The sequence below is a fragment of the Coregonus lavaretus genome (assembly GCF_964263955.1).
Source record: "Coregonus lavaretus genome assembly, chromosome: 13".
Lineage (NCBI taxonomy): Eukaryota > Metazoa > Chordata > Actinopteri > Salmoniformes > Salmonidae > Coregonus > Coregonus lavaretus.
The window spans coordinates 41,425,660-41,445,178 of record NC_140000.1 but is presented as its reverse complement, the minus strand read 5'-3'; the positions used below and the strand labels follow the sequence as shown (position 1 = coordinate 41,445,178).

Below are 19,519 nucleotides of genomic sequence, written 5' to 3'. Positions count from 1 at the left end.
ATACTTATTTCCCTCATTAAAATGCAAATCAATTTATAAAATTTTTGACATGCGTTTTTCTGGATTTTTTTGTTGTTATTCTGTGTCTCACTGTTCGTATACAGTGGGGGGAAAAAGTATTTAGTCAGCCACCAATTGTGCAAGTTCTCCCACTTAAAAAGATGAGAGAGGCCTGTAATTTTCATCATAGGTACACGTCAACTATGACAGACAAAATGAGAAAAAAAAATCCAGAAAATCACATTGTAGGATTTTTTATGAATTTATTTGCAAAGTATGGTGGAAAATAAGTATTTGGTCAATAACAAAAGTTTCTCAATACTTTGTTATATACCCTTTGTTGGCAATGACACAGGTCAAACGTTTTCTGTAAGTCTTCACAAGGTTTTCATACACTGTTGCTGGTATTTTGGCCCATTCCTCCATGCAGATCTTCTCTAGAGCAGTGATGTTTTGGGGCTGTCGCTGGGCAACACAGACTTTCAACTCCCTCCTAAGATTTTCTATGGGGTTGAGATCTGGAGACTGGCTAGGCCACTCCAGGACCTTGAAATGCTTCTTACGAAGCCACTCCTTCGTTGCCCGGGCGGTGTGTTTGGGATCATTGTCATGCTGAAAGACCCAGCCATGTTTCATCTTCAATGCCCTTGCTGATGGAAGGAGGTTTTCACTCAAAATCTCACGATACATGGCCCCATTCATTCTTTCCTTTACACGGATCAGTCGTCCTGGTCCCTTTGCAGAAAAACAGCCCCAAAGCATGATGTTTCCACAGCCATGCTTCACAGTGGGTATGGTGTTCTTTGGATGCAACTCAGCATTCTTTGTCCTCCAAACACGACGAGTTGAGTTTTTACCAAAAAGTTCTATTTTGGTTTCATCTGACCATATGACATTCTCCCAATCCTCTTCTGGATCATCCAAATGCACTCTAGCAAACTTCAGACAGGCCTGGACATGTACTGGCTTAAGCAGGGGGACACGTCTCGCACTGCAGTATTTGAGTCCCTGGCGGCGTAGTGTGTTACTGATGGTATGCTTTGTTACTTTGGTCCCAGCTCTCTGCAGGTCATTCACTAGGTCCCCCCGTGTGGTTCTGGGATTTTTACTCACCGTTCTTGTGATCCTTTTGACCCCACGGGGTGAGATCTTGCGTGGAGCCCTAGATCGAGGGAGATTATCAGTGGTCTTGTATGTCTTCCATTTCCTAATAATTGCTCCCACAGTTGATTTTTTCAAACCAAGCTGCTTACCTATTGCAGATTCAGTCTTCCCAGCCTGGTGCAGGTCTACAATTTTGTTTCTGGTGTCCTTTGACAGCTCTTTGGTCTTGGCCATAGTGGAGTTTGGAGTGTGACTGTTTGAGGTTGTGGACAGGTGTCTTTTATACTGATAACAAGTTCAAACAGGTGCCATTAATACAGGGAACGAGTGGAGGACAGAGGAGCCTCTTAAAGAAGAAGTTACAGGTCTGTGAGAGCCAGAAATCTTGCTTGTTTGTAGGTGACCAAATACTTATTTCCCACCATAATTTGCAAATAAATTCATTAAAAATCCTACAATGTGATTTTCTGGATTTTTTTTCTCAATTTGTCTGTCATAGTTGATGTGTACCTATGATGAAAATTACAGGCCTCTCTCATATTTTTAAGTGGGAGAACTTGCACAATTGGTGGCTGACTAAATACTTTTTTTCCCCACTGTATATCAAATTATTATACCCATTTTTAGAACTTATTATGCACCCCTCAGATTAAATTAACCTCTGCTCTTGTTCATGAGATAGCCCATGTTGTCCCATTCAATTACTTAACTTTACATTACTTTTACAAAATACTTATTCTAACTGCGGATTTGCCTGTAATAATTTCATCATTTCCTGTTTCTCTCTTCGAGTTAAATGAAACTCCGCTTTACTTTTAATAGTGACTGTTTTTTTTTTCCGATAACGGTCTACTAAGATGGACATTCATTACTGCTATTAGTTCATGCAATATTAGTAATTAAACACTTAAATAAAATCCCCATCCTGATCTGTATTAAAATTGAGTTCCTATTTGTCATTTTGGTGCTATGATTCAATATGTTGCATTGCATTGGCTCCATCTCCTGGGTGTTCTGAGTAATTAAAAAGGGATTAATTCTCCCTTCTGTTTATGACGATTTACCACATCAAAGGTCCGTAACCTACTTCTTTTATAATGTCTTACCCACTACAGGACTAAAAACCCACTCTCTTTATAATGTACTGTACATTAAGGGTGCCCTGCCCACACTCTTTATGATGTATCTTACATCAAGGCTGCCCTGCGCCCACTCATTTGAACTTCTGTTGCTTTTACTCCTTACTTCGACCATACCCTATTTTTGAATCATAACACCATGTCATAGTCCTATTTTATATTTCTCCTTACATCTCTTACATAACTCAATACCACTCATCGTCCCCTTTTAAAATATTGCTTAAATGTTCGTTAAAGCTAAGCCTTACCACAGATAAGCAACATTTGACATAATAAAAAAAATGAAAGTCTGCTTACCTGTTAGTTTGGCTGTTAACTACATCCTGTTCATTTAGACGCCAATCTGTTATGATGAGTTTCTAGGGTAACAAGTCCTTAAGAATGTAAGAATAGATTTAGACACTTAGCTGGGGAGTTCATATAAGATATGTAATATGGTACCATGATTAGTTATAACAGAAGGAGGACATAGCCCTGCCTCTGCCATCTTCCAACTCCATAACAAAGAGATCCTTCAGCTTATATACATTCTGTTACAAGTTTCTTCACAAACATCTGGTAAACCTCCATGGGCACTCCCTTTCTTTGATGTTATTACCATTTACCCCTGTCACTATATCATGTCCATCAATTATTCTAAGATCAACATCAGTAATCTACTCTGACATAAGGAATGCAGACTGTGGCACCAAACCACTTACCTACTAACTCTCTCCTGGTCCACACAATACTATGACATGACATCATTACAGGAACCTAAGAGGCAAACATAAGCAAGCAGGTGAGAAATATTTACATTAGCACTGTAGGAAATAGCCTTCCCCCAGCTACTGGCTTTCCAAGAGGAGATGAAGGATCAGTAAGGTGACTTTTCAGTTCATAAGTCTATTTATTCACCGTACACAGGATCCTGGGAACACTGCCTCAGCATATACTCAGAGCATGGCTAGAACATGTTCCAACCCAGTCGAAACAAGTCACACTTGTATAGGTTTCAGTTACCAAACAACAAGTTGGTATTGACATTATCATCGATAAGGCTGATTTCTAGTGAAGTTTTTGTACACTCTGAACAAGTACATCAACATTTTCCCCAAGCATTCTCATTTACTTTATGGATCATTTCATTTGATTGCAGTCACTTTTTGACTGCAGCCATTTTGATTTGAACGAAACTTTCCATACATATTTGCCCATGGTAGAAGTGGTCAGAAAGTGGCTTTTTGATCCTGAATGCAAAAACATTCAGGAGATTGAGGTGCTTAAAGTTGACTCATTTTGCATATCCCATTCAGGATACGCACAAACGTGTAAACTATTTATAAAAATGTATTTTTTTTTAAACTTCAACATCTATTATCAAAAACGTGTAAACAATATTTTTTCCGCATATGTTGTATCTTAAATCCTCATTTACATAATCTGAGGTGTATGTGTTGTGCCAGCCATCAGTTGAGACACAGCATAATCTTGCCAATATTTTTTTGTAAGCTTTTAAATTATATCAAACTCAACATTTCATCTTTTCCAGTGATGGAGATATGGCTGTATGGTAGGGTATGCAAAATGGGTCAACTTTGGGCACCTCTATCTCCTGAATGTTTTGGCATTCTGGTCCAAAAAGTCACTCTGACATCTTCTACTATGGGCAAATACATATGGGAAGTTTTGTTCAAATCAAAAGGGGTGCGGTCAAAAAGTGATTGAAATCAAATGGAATGACCCTTATCAATTACATATGGTAATGAATTGAGTCACATCCTGTGAGAGTTGGAAATACACCTGTCTGTCCACCCCTATTCTGTGTGACCCCTCTCACTTTGACTCCCAATTTAACTTAGGTAATATTGACCCAGGATCACAGGCCTGTGTACAATAGTGTGATACATTTGCAATCACTACTCAGCTCCAATAAATAACATAATACCCTTTCATCTAGATCAGGGTTTACCAAAGTCCGTCCTGGACTTACCTTCAATTTCATTTGGCCTCTTCTTCTGCTTCTCTGACCACTTGTAACCAATTCCAATTATTTTTGCTGTAACCAGAAGAACTTGTCAATGACTGGAAATCCAATAAAGTGTATCTAAATATTGACCTGTAGTGTGTTATTTTGTGTGTTCATTTTTCATGCCAATGCTAGCTATACATATTACACAAAAACTGAGGGAATACATACCACATTTGTTTGCCAGTGGCTTGTGATCGGTGTACTTACCTGAGTTTCTGGAGTCTTTTGGAGGTTCATGAAGGAGAGACTTCATCCAAATGGATTGCCTGAACAACGCTCTTCTTCATCAAAATGGCAGCAGGCTCATGCATTTCACGCTTCTTTTTGAAGCTCTTTTCACATGCACCGCTTGGTCCAGGCTTCAGCACCCCTATATCTTGTCGCTTCTCTTCCCTAATAGGGGGCTGTTCCTTCGTGTTCTGGTAGTTCACAGGAGCATCTTCCTCTTCCTCGTCAGAACGCTGTGCATCTTCAGCATCCATGTAAGACCTGTTGAACATGACGTCATTTTCATATTCAAGGGGTGTGAAGTAGTGCACCTTCCTTGGATTCAAAGCAAAGCTGATGTTCCGCTTCGGTTTTGGCGGAGCATCGACACGTTGTAGAATGAGTCGGATGATCCTGGTCTCCGAGCTGGACCTGGGACTGGCCTGTGGAGCTTCCACTTCCTCTGGAGGACACCCTGATCGTCTGTGAATCCGGGGGGTTGGAGTCGGGAAAAAGCTGCTCTCCCAATCAGAGAACACCTTCTGCCTCACTGAGACTTTTGCCCCAAAATGTCCTTTGCCATGTGGTGGAGATACCCTGGCCGGATTAGGGCAAACATGACTACCTTGGCTATAAACATTGGAACTGGTAGGCTTGATAAAAGGTTTCAGCTTGTGTGCCACTCTTGCAGGTTTGTTCAGTGTTTGTGATTCAGGTGAAGCACTGGGAGATGTCTCTTCTCTGTTCTCTCCCTCATTCCCATCCTTTGAAACCTCTGGAGTCCTCAGAAGCGTGGGAATCCTTGGCAGCTTTGGCTTGAGGGGCGGCGAGTCATTCTCACACTCGCTTTTTGAAATCCTTCCTTTCTCATTCCTATTCAACACCTCCAGAATCTTTGTCAACTTCTGTTTATGTTTAAGTTTCATGGACGAGTCAGGATTCTTAGAAACCTTTACCCCTAAACCCCCAGGGTCTCCTCTATCCTCCACCCTCTTCTGCCTTGGTGGGGAACCTTCCTCTGTCTTCAGGCTTGGTGGAGAACCTTTCCTGACAAGATGTTTGGATAAGGACAGCTTTTCCAATCTGACTGTTAGGTGTTGAATTTTTTGCTTGTGTTTGACGCCGTTCCTCTGCCTCTCTTTGACAACAGGAGACACTGACTTTGCAGGGGAGCGGTGTCTGCTAGTTTTGTTCAGGGCTTTAGTATTTGGCTGTTCCATTGTCATTTTGGGGACTTCCTCAGTATGTTTGGAGGGTGAGCCGTTTGTGGAAGGCTTTTTGGGGACGTTTATGGAGAGTTTGAGAGAAACGGTTGTACTTGAGGATCCCTGCACATGGAGGGTTTTCACCCCAGGGCACGGCGGTGCGTTTCCACTGCAGCTGTCCCTCTCTCTTTCCACCAACTGGCACTGCAACTTTTTGGAGTCACCAAAGTTCCTGCCTTCAGTTTCAGTTGAAGTTCTCCTCTTCTGTGACATCTTGTCCCTAGATTGACTGCCCTCACCCACTTTGTCAATTGAAGGTCTCCTCTTCTTGTCCCTACTTTGATTATTCTCACTCTCTTTCTCAGTTGAATGTCTCCTCTTCGGTGGCTTCTTGTCCCTGGATTGACTGCCCTCACACCCTTTTTCAGTTGATGATGCCTTCTTCTTGTCTTTGCATCGATTTTCATCACTCTCAGTCGAATGTCTTCTCTTGTGCGACGCATGTGGCTTCTTGTCCCTGCGTTGATTATTCACAGTTGCCTTCACCCCAGCGCTCTTAGGGGGTTGGGATGGTGACCGTCCCCTCTCTGCTCTCCCATTGCTTTTCCTGGGCTTTTGTCTATCAGGTAACGTTGGATGGAGGGTTTTCTCCTGTTCTACATATATTTTTTTCTTTGACTTGCAGGTTTTGTATTGGGTGACAAAGTCAGCAACAAAGTCAGCTCTTAACTTAGAGGGGTTCTCAACCTTGCGAAGTGGTGATGTACTCGTCCTACAGTCTTGGTCCTTCTCTTGCCGTCTTTCCCTATCATCAGAACCAGGACTGACTTTGCTTTGGGTAGTATGTTCTTGGGCTGACTCACATGGTGCTTTGGCATCAGTTTCAGGCTCTGTCCTTTTAACATTAGAAGCATGAGCCTCAATCTGAGCATGTTGTTCATTAGGGGTCTCCTCTGTCTCCTGATCTGAATCCTCACTTGTATCTGACCAGAGAAAAAAGTCAGTGATCGGTACGACGGTTGTACATTGCTGCATTTCTCCCTCTGTTTTATTGTCACTGGATTGATTGTCATCACCCTCTTCTTCAGTTGATTGTATCTGCTTCATGTCTCTGCATTGATTGTCCACAGTTGCCTTCCCCCCAGAGTCCTTAGGGACCTCTTCTGTCTCCTGATCTGAATTGTCATTTGTATCTGACAAGGTAAAGCAGTGAGCGATTGTTATGCAGCTTGTAGCTTGCTGCAATCCTTTCTCTCTCTGACAACTGGAGCATAGGCCAATTTCAAACCCATTGTCAGTTTCAATAATACAAGGACAGTAGCAGGACTTATCTAAGCTGCCACAGACTATATTCTCTAGTTGCTTTGTCTGGGTCTTATCTTTGTTTTCAGAGCATGGTTCATGGGACAAGAGTTGGAGGTCAGAGCCATTTTCGATCTGGCAAAACAGTCTCACAGCATCCTCTGATGTGAGGACGGTCAAAATCATTGGGGAAAAAGGTTCTGTCTCTGAGTCTGCGTCTTTTGGGAGGTCTGTGTCTGTTGGGGGGTCTGCGTCCATCATGAGGGCTGTGTTTGTTGCGAGGTCTGAGTCTGTTGCTTCTGCTTCAACAGGTTGTCGTGCAGGCAAGTCCACAGTCTCCATCTTGCTGTGGAAGGTGTCATCCATTTTTACTCCCCCAACCACTTTGGAACTCTCCTCTGCTTTATCTGGTATAAACCACAGAGACCAAGCTCTTCCAGATTCTTTGTCTATGTCATACAGCTTCTCGTTGACATTTAACCATGATGACCTGTAACCCACTTGGGAAGAGCTGTCAACATGTGCTGGAATGGGAAAGTTCTTGACGACTTCCCCCAGTGATATACCATTGACTGCAAAGAAAACCACTGCCTTCTCATCCTCTGTGGCCCAGGCAGTCACATCCTGCATGATTTCCTCATCCCTTTTATCTTTTAAAGCTTTTAACAGGTTAGAGGTATCCCCACCCCAATACATCTCCAATATGGCCTCTAGACAACCATCCTTTGCCTCTGTGATTGTTGCTGCACTCTCCAGATAATTAACCAGTTGCTGCAGCGTACTTAATTTGAACTGAACTTCATCAATTGTGGACAAATCAAGAGTTCTCTCATCTGCGCCATTAGAGCTAACGTCCACAATTGTCTGGGTACCACAAATGCGTACAATATCAGTTGCCTGAGGGTTGGTGTGGACAAATGGTGAAGGTGAACTCTTGTCCATCTGTGGATTGACCTGAAGGACCTCATCATTGTCCTCTCCAGTAGATGCCAGTGAACTTGTTGCACATGCATCTACTGGCTTATCACACTCCATAACACTCTCAACTTGAACAGTCTCATTTAGGACAGATCGAGAACTTGCATCATCTTTAGCTCTTTCCCACAGGCTTTCCGCCTGTTGTTCGGTAATGGACCAGGCCTGTAAAATCTTAAATGGCACCTCATTGCCTGCATTCTCTGTCTCCATGGGCTCTGGGGACTTCTGTAGACCCATTGGAGGGACGATAGCCACGGGGGGCGGAGCGGTGGCGACTGCCGTCAGGGTCATACACTTGGGGGTGGACTTAATCTCTAGCCGTACAGTGGAGTCCACAGCACTAAACCACTTAGGGGGCCTCGCCTGGTCGTCTTTGGTGTTTAGATGTCGGTGCGTATTGCCTGCTTGTAAAACATCCATCTTCTCTGTGCTGGATTGTTGGGACTGAGAGGGGTCTTGTGTTGAGTTGTTCCCATTTACGGGTCCATTTTTAGATCTTAAAACACTCTGGAGCCAGTCCTGTATTTCATTAAGTGAGATCTTATGTTTATGAGGAGGTTTGTTCTGAGGTGTCTCAGTGAGAGGATTGGGAGAAGGAGAGGGATCATGTTGCTGTTCAGGGGTGGCAGAGGTCTGGGTGTGAGAAACCAAAGCAGCATTGCCAGGAAGATTATCGGTTTGTTGTGTTATGGCTTGAGAAGGAACACTATGTCCTAGTATACCATGGGTGTCTGCATTTGTTACCTGGGCTGCTTTAAAGTCAACAACACCAGATTCTGTACCTCCCGTGGAAGGGAGTTCCACAAGTGATGTAGAATCTCTCACAGGACCTGCTCTTCGTCCTAATGTTGTTACACTGTGTTCGTTGTTGACCACAGGAATAGTTGGAGTGATGTTGGCGTTCTGAATGTCTGGAGAACTGTTGGTCATAGTTTGAGAATGATTGACATGCTTAGTCTGGAAGTTCAGCCTGGGAGACCTGCTGGAATGGGCCCTAGAACGTCCACTAGACCCACCCCTAGAATGTCCACTAGACCCACCCCTAGAACGTCTACTAGACCCACCCCTAGAATGTCCACTAGAGCCACCCCTAGACCGTATACTAGAGCCACCCCTAGAACATCCTCTTGAGCATTCATTAGAATGTCCCCTTGAATGTTCATAAAAATTACCTCTAGCATGTCCATTGGAATGGGTGGGATTGAACATCTGCCATTTGCTTTCCAAGTAATGGAGATTGTTATGATTCACTATCCGACCAACCATATAATCACAGTCAGTGTTATGGTGAAGGGAAATATCCTCATGCCCTCTTTCGACAATGAGTGGGGGCAAAAAATCATAGCTGGGGAAGTGGGGTTCATGCTTAACCCGTGTTTCTGTTATTTCTCCACTGCGGTGTAAGGTTACATTAGGGGGTGCCTGGCCTCTCAAGGGTCCAGAGAGATTGGGCCGATCCCTTTTGTTCTGACTCTGAGCCATTCTGTGATGGCCCTGATGATACAGAGGAGGCGGCTGGGTCTCTTGTGCCCCATGTCCATGGATGTCCATTTGACAGTTTTGTCTATTGGAGTTGTAGTGGGCCCGCATGGCAGCTTCTTCCTCATGGTTCAGCCACTGGCGTTCCCTTTCCTGTTGGGTGAGGTACTGTCTTTCACCAGCAGGGGGAGCACTTTCCCAGTGAGCCATATTATGGCGGCTGCATCCGTCAAAATCTCTCCATTCTCTTGCGCTGGCATTTTCACAAGCATTATCCATTTTGTGTCAACTCTGTCTGTCCCAGCACATTGAGCTGGGCTGCATTTCAAGCATATGGGGCACCATCCTCAATAGTTGAATTTTGAGATGTCAATTCTGGAGAAAGAAGGATAGAGACTGTTGAGAAAACTATGCAATGGTTATCCATTGATATGATGACTTTCGCTGGTATTAAGGAATTCAGAATGCAAGAATAGAACTAAACTCTGAGATGGAGATTTAATAATACGGTACCGGATTCAACATAACAAGATACAAGTGAGTTGCCTCTCGCTATCTGAATGATAGACAAAGAGATCTCTCAGTTTATATACTTCAGGGTAAACAAGTTCTAAGCAACAGCTGACAACCATCAGTGGAGGACACTCCCAACCCTGATGGTATCAGCCGGCACCCCAGTCAGGATAATAATTCTAAGATTAACACCGGTGGCTTCCCCTAGACTTCCTGGCTCCCAGACATTCTGGGGCCCAGAGTGACCTAGATAAATGGAATGTCCCCATTCCCAAATCCTGTGTAACACGTAATATCAGTTGCCCCATTTTCTTTCTTTATCTGTTGTAAGTAAAATTCCCCAGATATAACATTACTTTAACTAAACAATTCACATCACACTCCACTTCCACAATAAAATATTCTCCAATAGTGGTATACATATGATTGGAGTCATGCCATATAACTGAGAAGGAATTCCCCCTTACAATCTCTATACTTGAATCCAAACGGATTCTCAATATATTTAATCAAAAAAGGAAAGATCCCACATAGACATACATATGGTGGTCCTCTGTAGCTCAGCTGGTAGAGCATGGCGCTTGTAACGCCAAGGTAGTGGGTTCGATCCCCGGGACCACCCATACACAAAAATGTATGCACGCACGACTGTAAGTCGCTTTGGATAAAAGCGTCTGCTAAATGGCATATTATTATTATTATTACATATTTTGTAAATAACACACTTGTATACATAATTTTCAAGTATACCCATCCTCTTAACCAGGCTAATAAGAAAAACATATATATAGATGAATGCTTGACATCATCCAAGAAAATACATTGATTCATGACTATTTCTAAGTTAGTTACAATAGAGGTATATGAATATATCCCAATAAAAATAACTTCAGAATTCATTCTTCATTCAGAGGAACCCCAAGTTTTTTTTTTTTTTACATTGTTGCACTATCTGATCATAGTCACGTTCCTACATTTCGATTCCTGTAAACATTATAGTAAAAGTTATACAATCAATGGAATCCACACTTGAATAAGATGATATAGATGAAGAATTTGTAGTTTCTCTCCCTACATTAATATTGACTGATACATCTCTAGTCGTAATCATTGGCATGTTAGTAATCGCTTGTAGAGATCTCAAAATCAATCACCCTAAATATGGGAAAACAACACCCCATGACTATTGCTACAATGAGTACTATGGCCACTTGAGGACCTAGAATGCTTGCCATCCATGTGCCCATTGAACTACCACTAAAAAACCTTGAAGACTTCAATAGCATTCAAATTGTTATATCCTCCTAATATCCTTGCATCTCTATTATTATTTCTAATCCCATCCTGTATTTCTCTAATATTTCCCATAGCTTTAGTTACATTCCCAAGACCTTCAGATTCTGATGGTAAGTATGTACAACATGCATCTCCCCCTTGAGCTGCTGTAATAGCATCCAATGCTATGCGACTATTAATTGCATATTGTCTAATGAGTGCCATTTCAGACCCAAGTGCTTGAAATCCCTTAAGTGTTGCATTAGCCACTCTAGCAACATCATGACACGTCAATGCTATGAGATAATGATTAGAATATTGTAATTCCGTATTCCCAAATATAGTCTTGAAAACTAGCTGAGTACATGTAAATATTCTAAAATCTTGAGGTATTGCACAGTATCTAGTAGCCAAATCAATCGGATCCGAATTCTTTAAAATGTACATAACCCATAAGTTCTGAAGTCTCTCTTGTAGATCGACGCCCCTTAATGTTTGTAGGGACTATGTTTAGTCTGAACTCTGTTCAACCCTGGCTCCGTTCCAGGAATATGCCTGAGGAGAGATACAAAGGGCAACAGTCTGGTTTCAGTCACTGATAAATCAGGACAGCCGTGGATTAGGTAGGAGTGAGGAATTTGACCAGAAGACAGGTCAGATGACAAGAGAACAAACAGCTCTATTTCACACACACATAACCCAGTGAGAGGAACCAATTAAGTTATTGCCTAGCAACAGAGATGTACCAATGTTTAACCCTTGCTCCGTGTTTCATGTTGTGATTAACTATGTTTAGCTTATAGTCTACTGAAAAATCATCATCATATCCCCCCTCTGGGACTTAAATCGGTCCCACATCCTTACATGCAAACACTTCACATGTAGATAGTGACTAACATAAAAATCAACATGTTCATGATATAAGGCACAATCCTTGCATTAACATTATATATTTCAAAAAGTAAGATTCAAAAGTTTATCCTAACACATTAAAAATAATGTAGTGTTGTTTTAACCATAATATCTATTTAAAGCAGTTATCTTGTGATTGTATTAGCAATACCTGGGCATGCTGAGAATAGCATCAATATCTTTAGTTATTAACATATTAATAACTTACTGAAATCACTCAGTCAGGTTATAACCCATAATCAAAACCAAATTAATTATCCAAACCAAATTTAGAATGACAATTCGTTGTGATTCACATTTGTCTTATCACTAAAAGTTAAAAACCCTAAATTTAGCACCCATTAACACTGGCAGAATGTACATTTATATTAACATACAGTATAATTATCCATAATTCTAGTATTAACTTCCTCATAAGGAGAGTAACTACAGATCCTCATCTCAATGCATTCTTAGTACTCTAAATTTAGCAGTGTGTAGACCTCCTCAATCAACCTGATACCCCAAATAAATCAATTACGGGCACAGTTGACCAACCCCTTCCTTCCCCGGCACTCAATCTTCTGGAGTCTCTTCATTATGTTCTTCAGATAACTTCATGGTTCAACGTGGATGGCCCATGACAATGTCCCAATTTCAATGTCTCACCTGAGCCCTCACCATCTCTACCCCCCATTCTGTCATGTCCAGTTGCCAACCAGTATACCAGCAACATGAGAGATGTTTTTGAACGGAACTCTATCCATGCTCACTCCACGCTCACTCCACGTAGACTCCTGTCACACTCCCAAGAGAAAAGCATGAGAGAAAGTCTCTCGGTAGAAGTGGTGCTGGACAGGGCCATATTGAACGGCTTGGTCGCTCCTCTTCAGCCGGTTAGAGGGGGTTTTGAGGTTCACACCGTCCTTGACCGAATTATCCCTGCTATGTATCAAGACACCATCTGTAGTAACCTCGAGAGAGGACAGATCAGAACAGCTTAGTTGAGTTTATATCTGATTCAGGAAATCCAGATAAGCATATGACAAATTATTATTTTTACAAATTATTCTTAATATCAGTTGCTAATATACTCCTGCAGAGTCACAGGATCAAGTAGTTAGACCTCTAACCCATCGAGAGAAATCCCAACAATCCAGCAGACTCAATCTGGTGAGATTTACATCGAAACAAAACAAACACAACAATACATTCCTTAATATATCACTCGATACACTCTTACATATCACTCAAGGTGTGTACACTTCAATCCAAAAACCTCAGAGGACTGGTAATTCCCATATTTTGACACGACTCAAAATGTGAGTACTGTATAAAAAACAAAAACAACACTACCACTGGTTAAAAAAAATAACGAATCGAATAAGAATCACTACCCTTAATAACTCCATAAAGAAAAAACTTGTATCTATACATTCATAAGAAAATAGACTTAAGATATCCTACCCTTAATGAAAGACATCGCCCTCTCCTCCTTCCCGTGGTCCAAAATAAAAATATGGCTATGAACTATAAACTTCTTCATAATTAACAGTATTACAAATGACCTTCAAATCAGTTTTATAACTTACCTTAAATTCATCAGCCAATGTCTCTCGACTTTCCAGTGATGGTGATCAAACCACACTTGAAAGTCAGGACAGAGGTCAGCGGTCATTCAAATCCTTCGAAGAAGCGTTTCATTCCATAGTAGACTAATCACCAAAAACAGTCAAACATTTCATACATTTCGTATCCCAAGTGTACAGTAAGTCCTCAGTTATAATCAAAAGAAATCACGTGTTTAAGTAAAACTCACTCAGAAAATAAAAACTTCTGAAAATCCATGTGTGTGACCCTTTAAGATACCTCGGCACTAACCTGTGAAAACCCACTAAATCAAATAAAATCCTACTAAGTAAGTCAAACACGTTTTAACACCACTACCAAATATTAATAACAAGTGTGTTGTGTGTGGTTATTTGCAAACCATAAGCTAAAAAAAAAAAAGTTAAAAAAAAAGACTAGCCAGGCCTTATTTAATTTGATAGCTCCCTTTTACGGCCTAATTCGGATATCTTTATACTTATAAAACTGCCGAATTTAACTAACAGCTCTTCCCAAGACCACCGACACTGGAATATTTCAAAGATAGATAATGAAACCCCCATTCTCCTGGAAGAGAAAGTATACATGTCGTTAACATTCACTCTTAATCAGCAACCCAAAAATCGTAATTACAAATAAAACATGAAGATAATTCCACTGTACTCCCTCAAATCATGACTACTCCAGAATAAGATGACATAAAATCTCTCACAAGATTAAAACCCCACAAGGTTCTCCGAGTTTGCAAGGAGTATTTTTAATTGATTACCCTTTAGACCCCAAAATCGGCTCCATTTGCTCCCATGTCAAATTACCCTAGTATGGTTACTGGATCAATGTCCAACGACATAGGTAATAGCTGTTTCGCCTTAGATTGTTCCTGTTACCCCTCTAAATGTAATATTTTATTCAGTCGCAAATATAATCAATTTGTCAGCGTAAGAAATCAGTGATATTTGATTCCAGGCATCTATTAAAAAGTTGTTTGAGACGTTGTCTCTGTAAGGGACTTCCATCAGTCCCGGAAGAAAAATTCCTACTCAAGACATATCAGATAATACCGTGTTCCATTAAGTGGAATAGACACCTTCTAAAATAAACAAACCCATAACCCCTTTCCGGTAATCTAATCATGGCCACCTGTTGAATTGATTTAGTAAAAATATAAACCTGTTGATTAACAAATCTAGAACCTTCAAAAAGATGGTGCTGCCCCATCAGCGTAATAGTCAAAACTACCTGCAATCCACTGTTCCACTGTTAACTGTTTGCATAAATCACTGGTATTACGCAAACTATAGAATTGATTAATAATAATTAGAAATTGTCAAAGAACGTTTCCGATTCAACTATTCAGACCTCTGCTTCAAATGTCCCACTGCATCCTTTACAGCACGACTCTCTTTCACCCGCGGAGTAAAACATGGCATTAGTAAAGTCTATCCACAAACCACCAATAAATAATACACTGCTCAAAAAAATAAAGGGAACACTTAAACAACACAATGTAACTCCAAGTCAATCACACTTCTGTGAAATCAAACTGTCCACTTAGGAAGCAACACTGATTGACAATAAATGTCACACGCTGTTGTGCAAATGGAATAGACAACAGGTGGAAATTATAGGCAATTAGCAAGACACCCCCAATAAAGGACTGGTTTTGCAGGTGGTGACCACAGACCACTTCTCAGTTCCTATGCTTCCTGGCTGATGTTTTGGTCACTTTTGAATGCTGCCGGTGCTTTCACTCTAGTGGTAGCAGGAGACGGAGTCTACAACCCACACAAGTGGCTCAGGTAGTGCAGCTCATCCAGGATGGCACATAAATGCGAGCTGTGGCAAGAAGGTTTGCTGTGTCTGTCAGCGTAGGGTCCAGAGCATGGAGGCGCTACCAGGAGACAGGCCAGTACATCAGGAGATGTGGAGGAGACCATAGGAGGGCAACAACCCAGCAGCAGGACTGCTACCTCCGCCTTTGTGCAAGGAGGAGCAGGAGGAGCACTGCCAGAGCCCTGCAAAATGACCTCCAGCAGGCCACAAATGTGCATGTGTCTGCTCAAACGGTCAGAAACCGACTCCATGAGGGTGGTATGAGGGCCTGACGTCCACAGGTGGGGGTTGTGCTTACAGCCCAACACCGTGCAGGACGTTTGGCATTTGCCAGAGAACACCAAGATTGGCAAATTCGCCACTGGCGCCCTGTGCTCTTCACAGTTGAAAGCAGGTTCACACTGAGCACATGTGACAGACGTGACAGAGTCTGGAGACGCCATGGAGAACGTTCTGCTGCCTGCAACATCCTCCAGCATGACCGGTTTGGCGGTGGGTCAGTCATGGTGTGGGGTGGCATTTCTTTGGGGGGCCGCACAGCCCTCCATGTGCTCGCCAGAGGTAGCCTGACTGCCATTAGGTACCGAGATGAGATCCTCAGACCCCTTGTGAGACCATATGCTGGTGCGGTTGGCCCTGGGTTCCTCCTAATGCAAGACAATGCTAGACCTAATGTGGCTGGAGTGTGTCAGCAGTTCTGCAAGAGGAAGGCATTGATGCTATGGACTGGCCCGCCCGTTCCCCAGACCTGAATCCAATTGAGCACATCTGGGACATCATGTCTCGCTCCATCCACCAACGCCTGTGGTTGCACCACAGACTGTCCAGGAGTTGGCGGATGCTTTAGTCCAGGTCTGGGAGGAGATCCCTCAGGAGACCATCCGCCACCTCATCAGGAGCATGCCCAGGCGTTGTAGGGAGGTCATACAGGCACGTGGAGGCCACACACACTACTGAGCCTCATTTTGACTTGTTTTAAGGACATTACATCAAAGTTGGATCAGCCTGTAGTGTGGTTTTCCACTTTAATTTTGAGGGTGACTCCAAATCCAGACCTCCATGGGTTGATAAATTTGATTTCCATTGATAATTTCTGTGTGATTTTGTTGTCAGCACATTCAACTATGTAAAGAAAAAACTATTTAATAAGATTATTTCATTTATTCAGATCTAGGATGTGTTATTTTAGTGTTCCCTTTATTCATATTATTAGCAAACATTAATTTCATTCCAGTCTACCCAAAGAATTATAATTCAAATTTCTCATTTCCCAATTAACTTACTTTCCTTTTTTTTAAATATTTCCTAGTCTACCTCTCTGTGTCCTTTAACCCAGAAAGCCCTCTACCATTCTCTATCATACTCTACCTCGGTCTTTCCATCCAACACTTAATCAATATTTGTATAACCTGCAGGAATATAAATAACCAATCATATATGTCGCTATCATCGTCAAAGTTGTCCTCCTGTGAATAAATTCCTCTCATCTTTTCAGATCCCTTTATAAAACATGTGGGCTCACTGTTCATAAGGTAGACTATTTTGTTCCATTGCCAAATTGTTTAATTTCTTAGTTGACTTTTTCTCCTTCCTAATTATATTTCCAGGCCATTGTCCGCTCATTAAATCCCATGCGTTATAAGCCTCTTTCATATAATCTAAATCCCCTTTCGGGTTGGTTACGGCAGCATTGTCAATTTATCCCTTTTAAAACTACCTTCTTGAGGATACTCATTATCTGTCCATGCTGATAAATCACTGAGATATGGTTCCACATTGAAAAATCCTAATTTACTTAACATCCATTCGTGTGGTGTCTGATTTTCGATACTTTTAGTAGAGGCATGTTTTAAATGCGGATTTGTCTGTAATAATTTCGTCATTTCCTTTTTTTCTTTTCGAGGCAAATCAAGCTCTGATTCAGTTCTATTGAGTTGGCTCCCCATTTTTGTATTAGTTCATGCAATGTTAGTAATTAAATATTTGAATCAAATACCCAACTTGATATTTATTAAAATGTTGTTTGTCTATTTACTTATTGGTGCGGTGTTACAATATATTTTGTTGTAGTTGCTTGAGTCTTATGCCGTGTGAGTTATTGTTTCCCCTCTCTCCGGACAGTTTTGAGTAATTCACAAAGGACTAATTCTCTCTTCACCAAGGTAATCTTTTATAATGCTTTTACACATCAAGTGCCTTTAACCCAAACTTTTATAATGCCTTTAAACATTAAGGGCCTCAAACCCACTCTTTTATGATGCCTTTACACATAAGGGCCTTTAACCCATGTCATTTCTTCTAATTTGATATTCTCCTTACATCCCATTACATAACTCAATACCACATCTTTCCCCCTCAAAAGTATTGAATTTTAACGTTCTTTTCAGCTCAGCTTTACCACAGATAAGCAGATTTTAACACAATCCTGAAAAAAATGAGTCTGCTTACCTGTTGGTTCGGCCGCAAACTGTATCCTGTTCGTTACATGCCAATTGATATGATGATTTTCGCTGGTATTAAGGAATTCAGGATGCAAGAATATAATTAAACTCTGAGATGGAGATTTGATACAAGGTATTTAATAATACGGTACCGGATTCAACATAACAAGATACAAGTGAGTTGCCACTTGCTATCAGAATGCTAGACAAAGAGATCTCTCAGTTTATATACCCCAGTCAGGACATTCCATCTATCAATCATTCTAAGATTAACACCGGTAGCTGCCCCCAGACTTCCTGGCACCCAGACTTTCTGCCGCCAGAGTGAACTAGATACAGTGGCTTGCGAAAGTGTTCACCCACCTTGGCATTTTTCCTATTTTGTTGCCTTACAACCTGGAATTAAAATGGATTTTTGGGGGGTTTGTATCATTTGATTTACACAACATGCCTACCACTTTGAAGATGCAAAATATTTTTTATTGTGAAACAAACAAGAAATAAGACAAAAATACAGAAAACTTGAGCGTGCATAACTATTCACCACCCCCACCAAAGTCAATACTTTGTAGAGCCACCTTTTGCAGCAATTACAGTTGCAAGTCTCTTGGGATATGTCTCTATAAGCTTGGCACATGTAGCCACTGGGATTTTTGCCCATTCTTCAAGGCAAAACTACTCCAGCTCCTTCAAGTTGGATGGGTTCCGCTGGTGTACAGCAATCTTTAAGTCATACCACAAATTCTCAATTGGATTGAGGTCTGGGCTTTGACTAGGCCATTCCAAGACATTTAAATGTTTCCCCTTAAACCACTTGAGTGTTGCTTTAGCAGTATGCTTAGGGTCATTGTCCTGCTGGAAGGTGAACCTCCGTCCCAGTCTCAAATCTCTGGAAGACTGAAACAGGTTTCCCTCAAGAATTTCCCTGTATTTTGCGCCATCCATTATTACTTCAATTCTGACCAGTTTCCCAGTCCCTGCCGATTAAAAACATCCCCAGAGCATGATGCTGCCACCACCATGCTTCACAGTGGGGATGGTGTTCTTGGGGTGATGAGAGGTGTTGGGTTTGCGCCAGACATAGCATTTTCCTTGATGGCCAAAAAGCTCAATTTTAGTCTCATCTGACCAGAGTACCTTCTTCTATATGTTTGGAGAGTCTCCCACATGCCTTTTGGTGAACACCAAACGTGTTTGCTTATTTTTTTCTTGAAGCAATGGCTTTTTTCTGGCCACTCTTCCGTAAAGCCCAGTTCTGTGGAGTGTATGGCTTAAAGTGGTCCTATGGACAGATACTCCAATCTCCACTGTGGAGCTTTGCAGCTCCTTCAGGGTTATCTTTGGTCTCTTTGTTGCCTCTGATTAATGCCCTCCTTGCCTGTTCCCTGAGTTTTGGTGGGCGGCCCTCTTTTGGCAGGTTTGTTGTGGTGCCATATTATTTCATTTTTTTTATAATGGATTTAACGGTGCTCCGTGGGATGTTCAAAGTTTCTGATATTATTTTATAGCCCAACCCTGATCTGTACTTCTCCA

At 41.6% G+C, this 19,519-nt stretch overlaps 1 protein-coding gene across 1 annotated transcript in view; it reads right to left on the bottom strand.

The window, feature by feature from the left end:
- Positions 1–2,785: 2,785 nt before the first annotated feature.
- Positions 2,786–19,519, bottom strand: part of LOC311140309 (uncharacterized protein) — a 29,830-nt gene continuing 13,096 nt past the window's right edge. The window contains exons 2-4 of the mRNA XM_084175315.1: positions 4,462–9,800; positions 4,216–4,281; positions 2,786–2,999 (exon numbers count right to left, since the gene is read on the bottom strand). Of these exons, the coding sequence (XP_084031441.1) occupies positions 4,488–9,704 (5,217 nt within the window). The 5' untranslated portion in view covers positions 9,705–9,800 and the 3' untranslated portion in view covers positions 2,786–2,999; positions 4,216–4,281; positions 4,462–4,487. The remainder of the gene's footprint in view (positions 3,000–4,215; positions 4,282–4,461; positions 9,801–19,519) is intronic.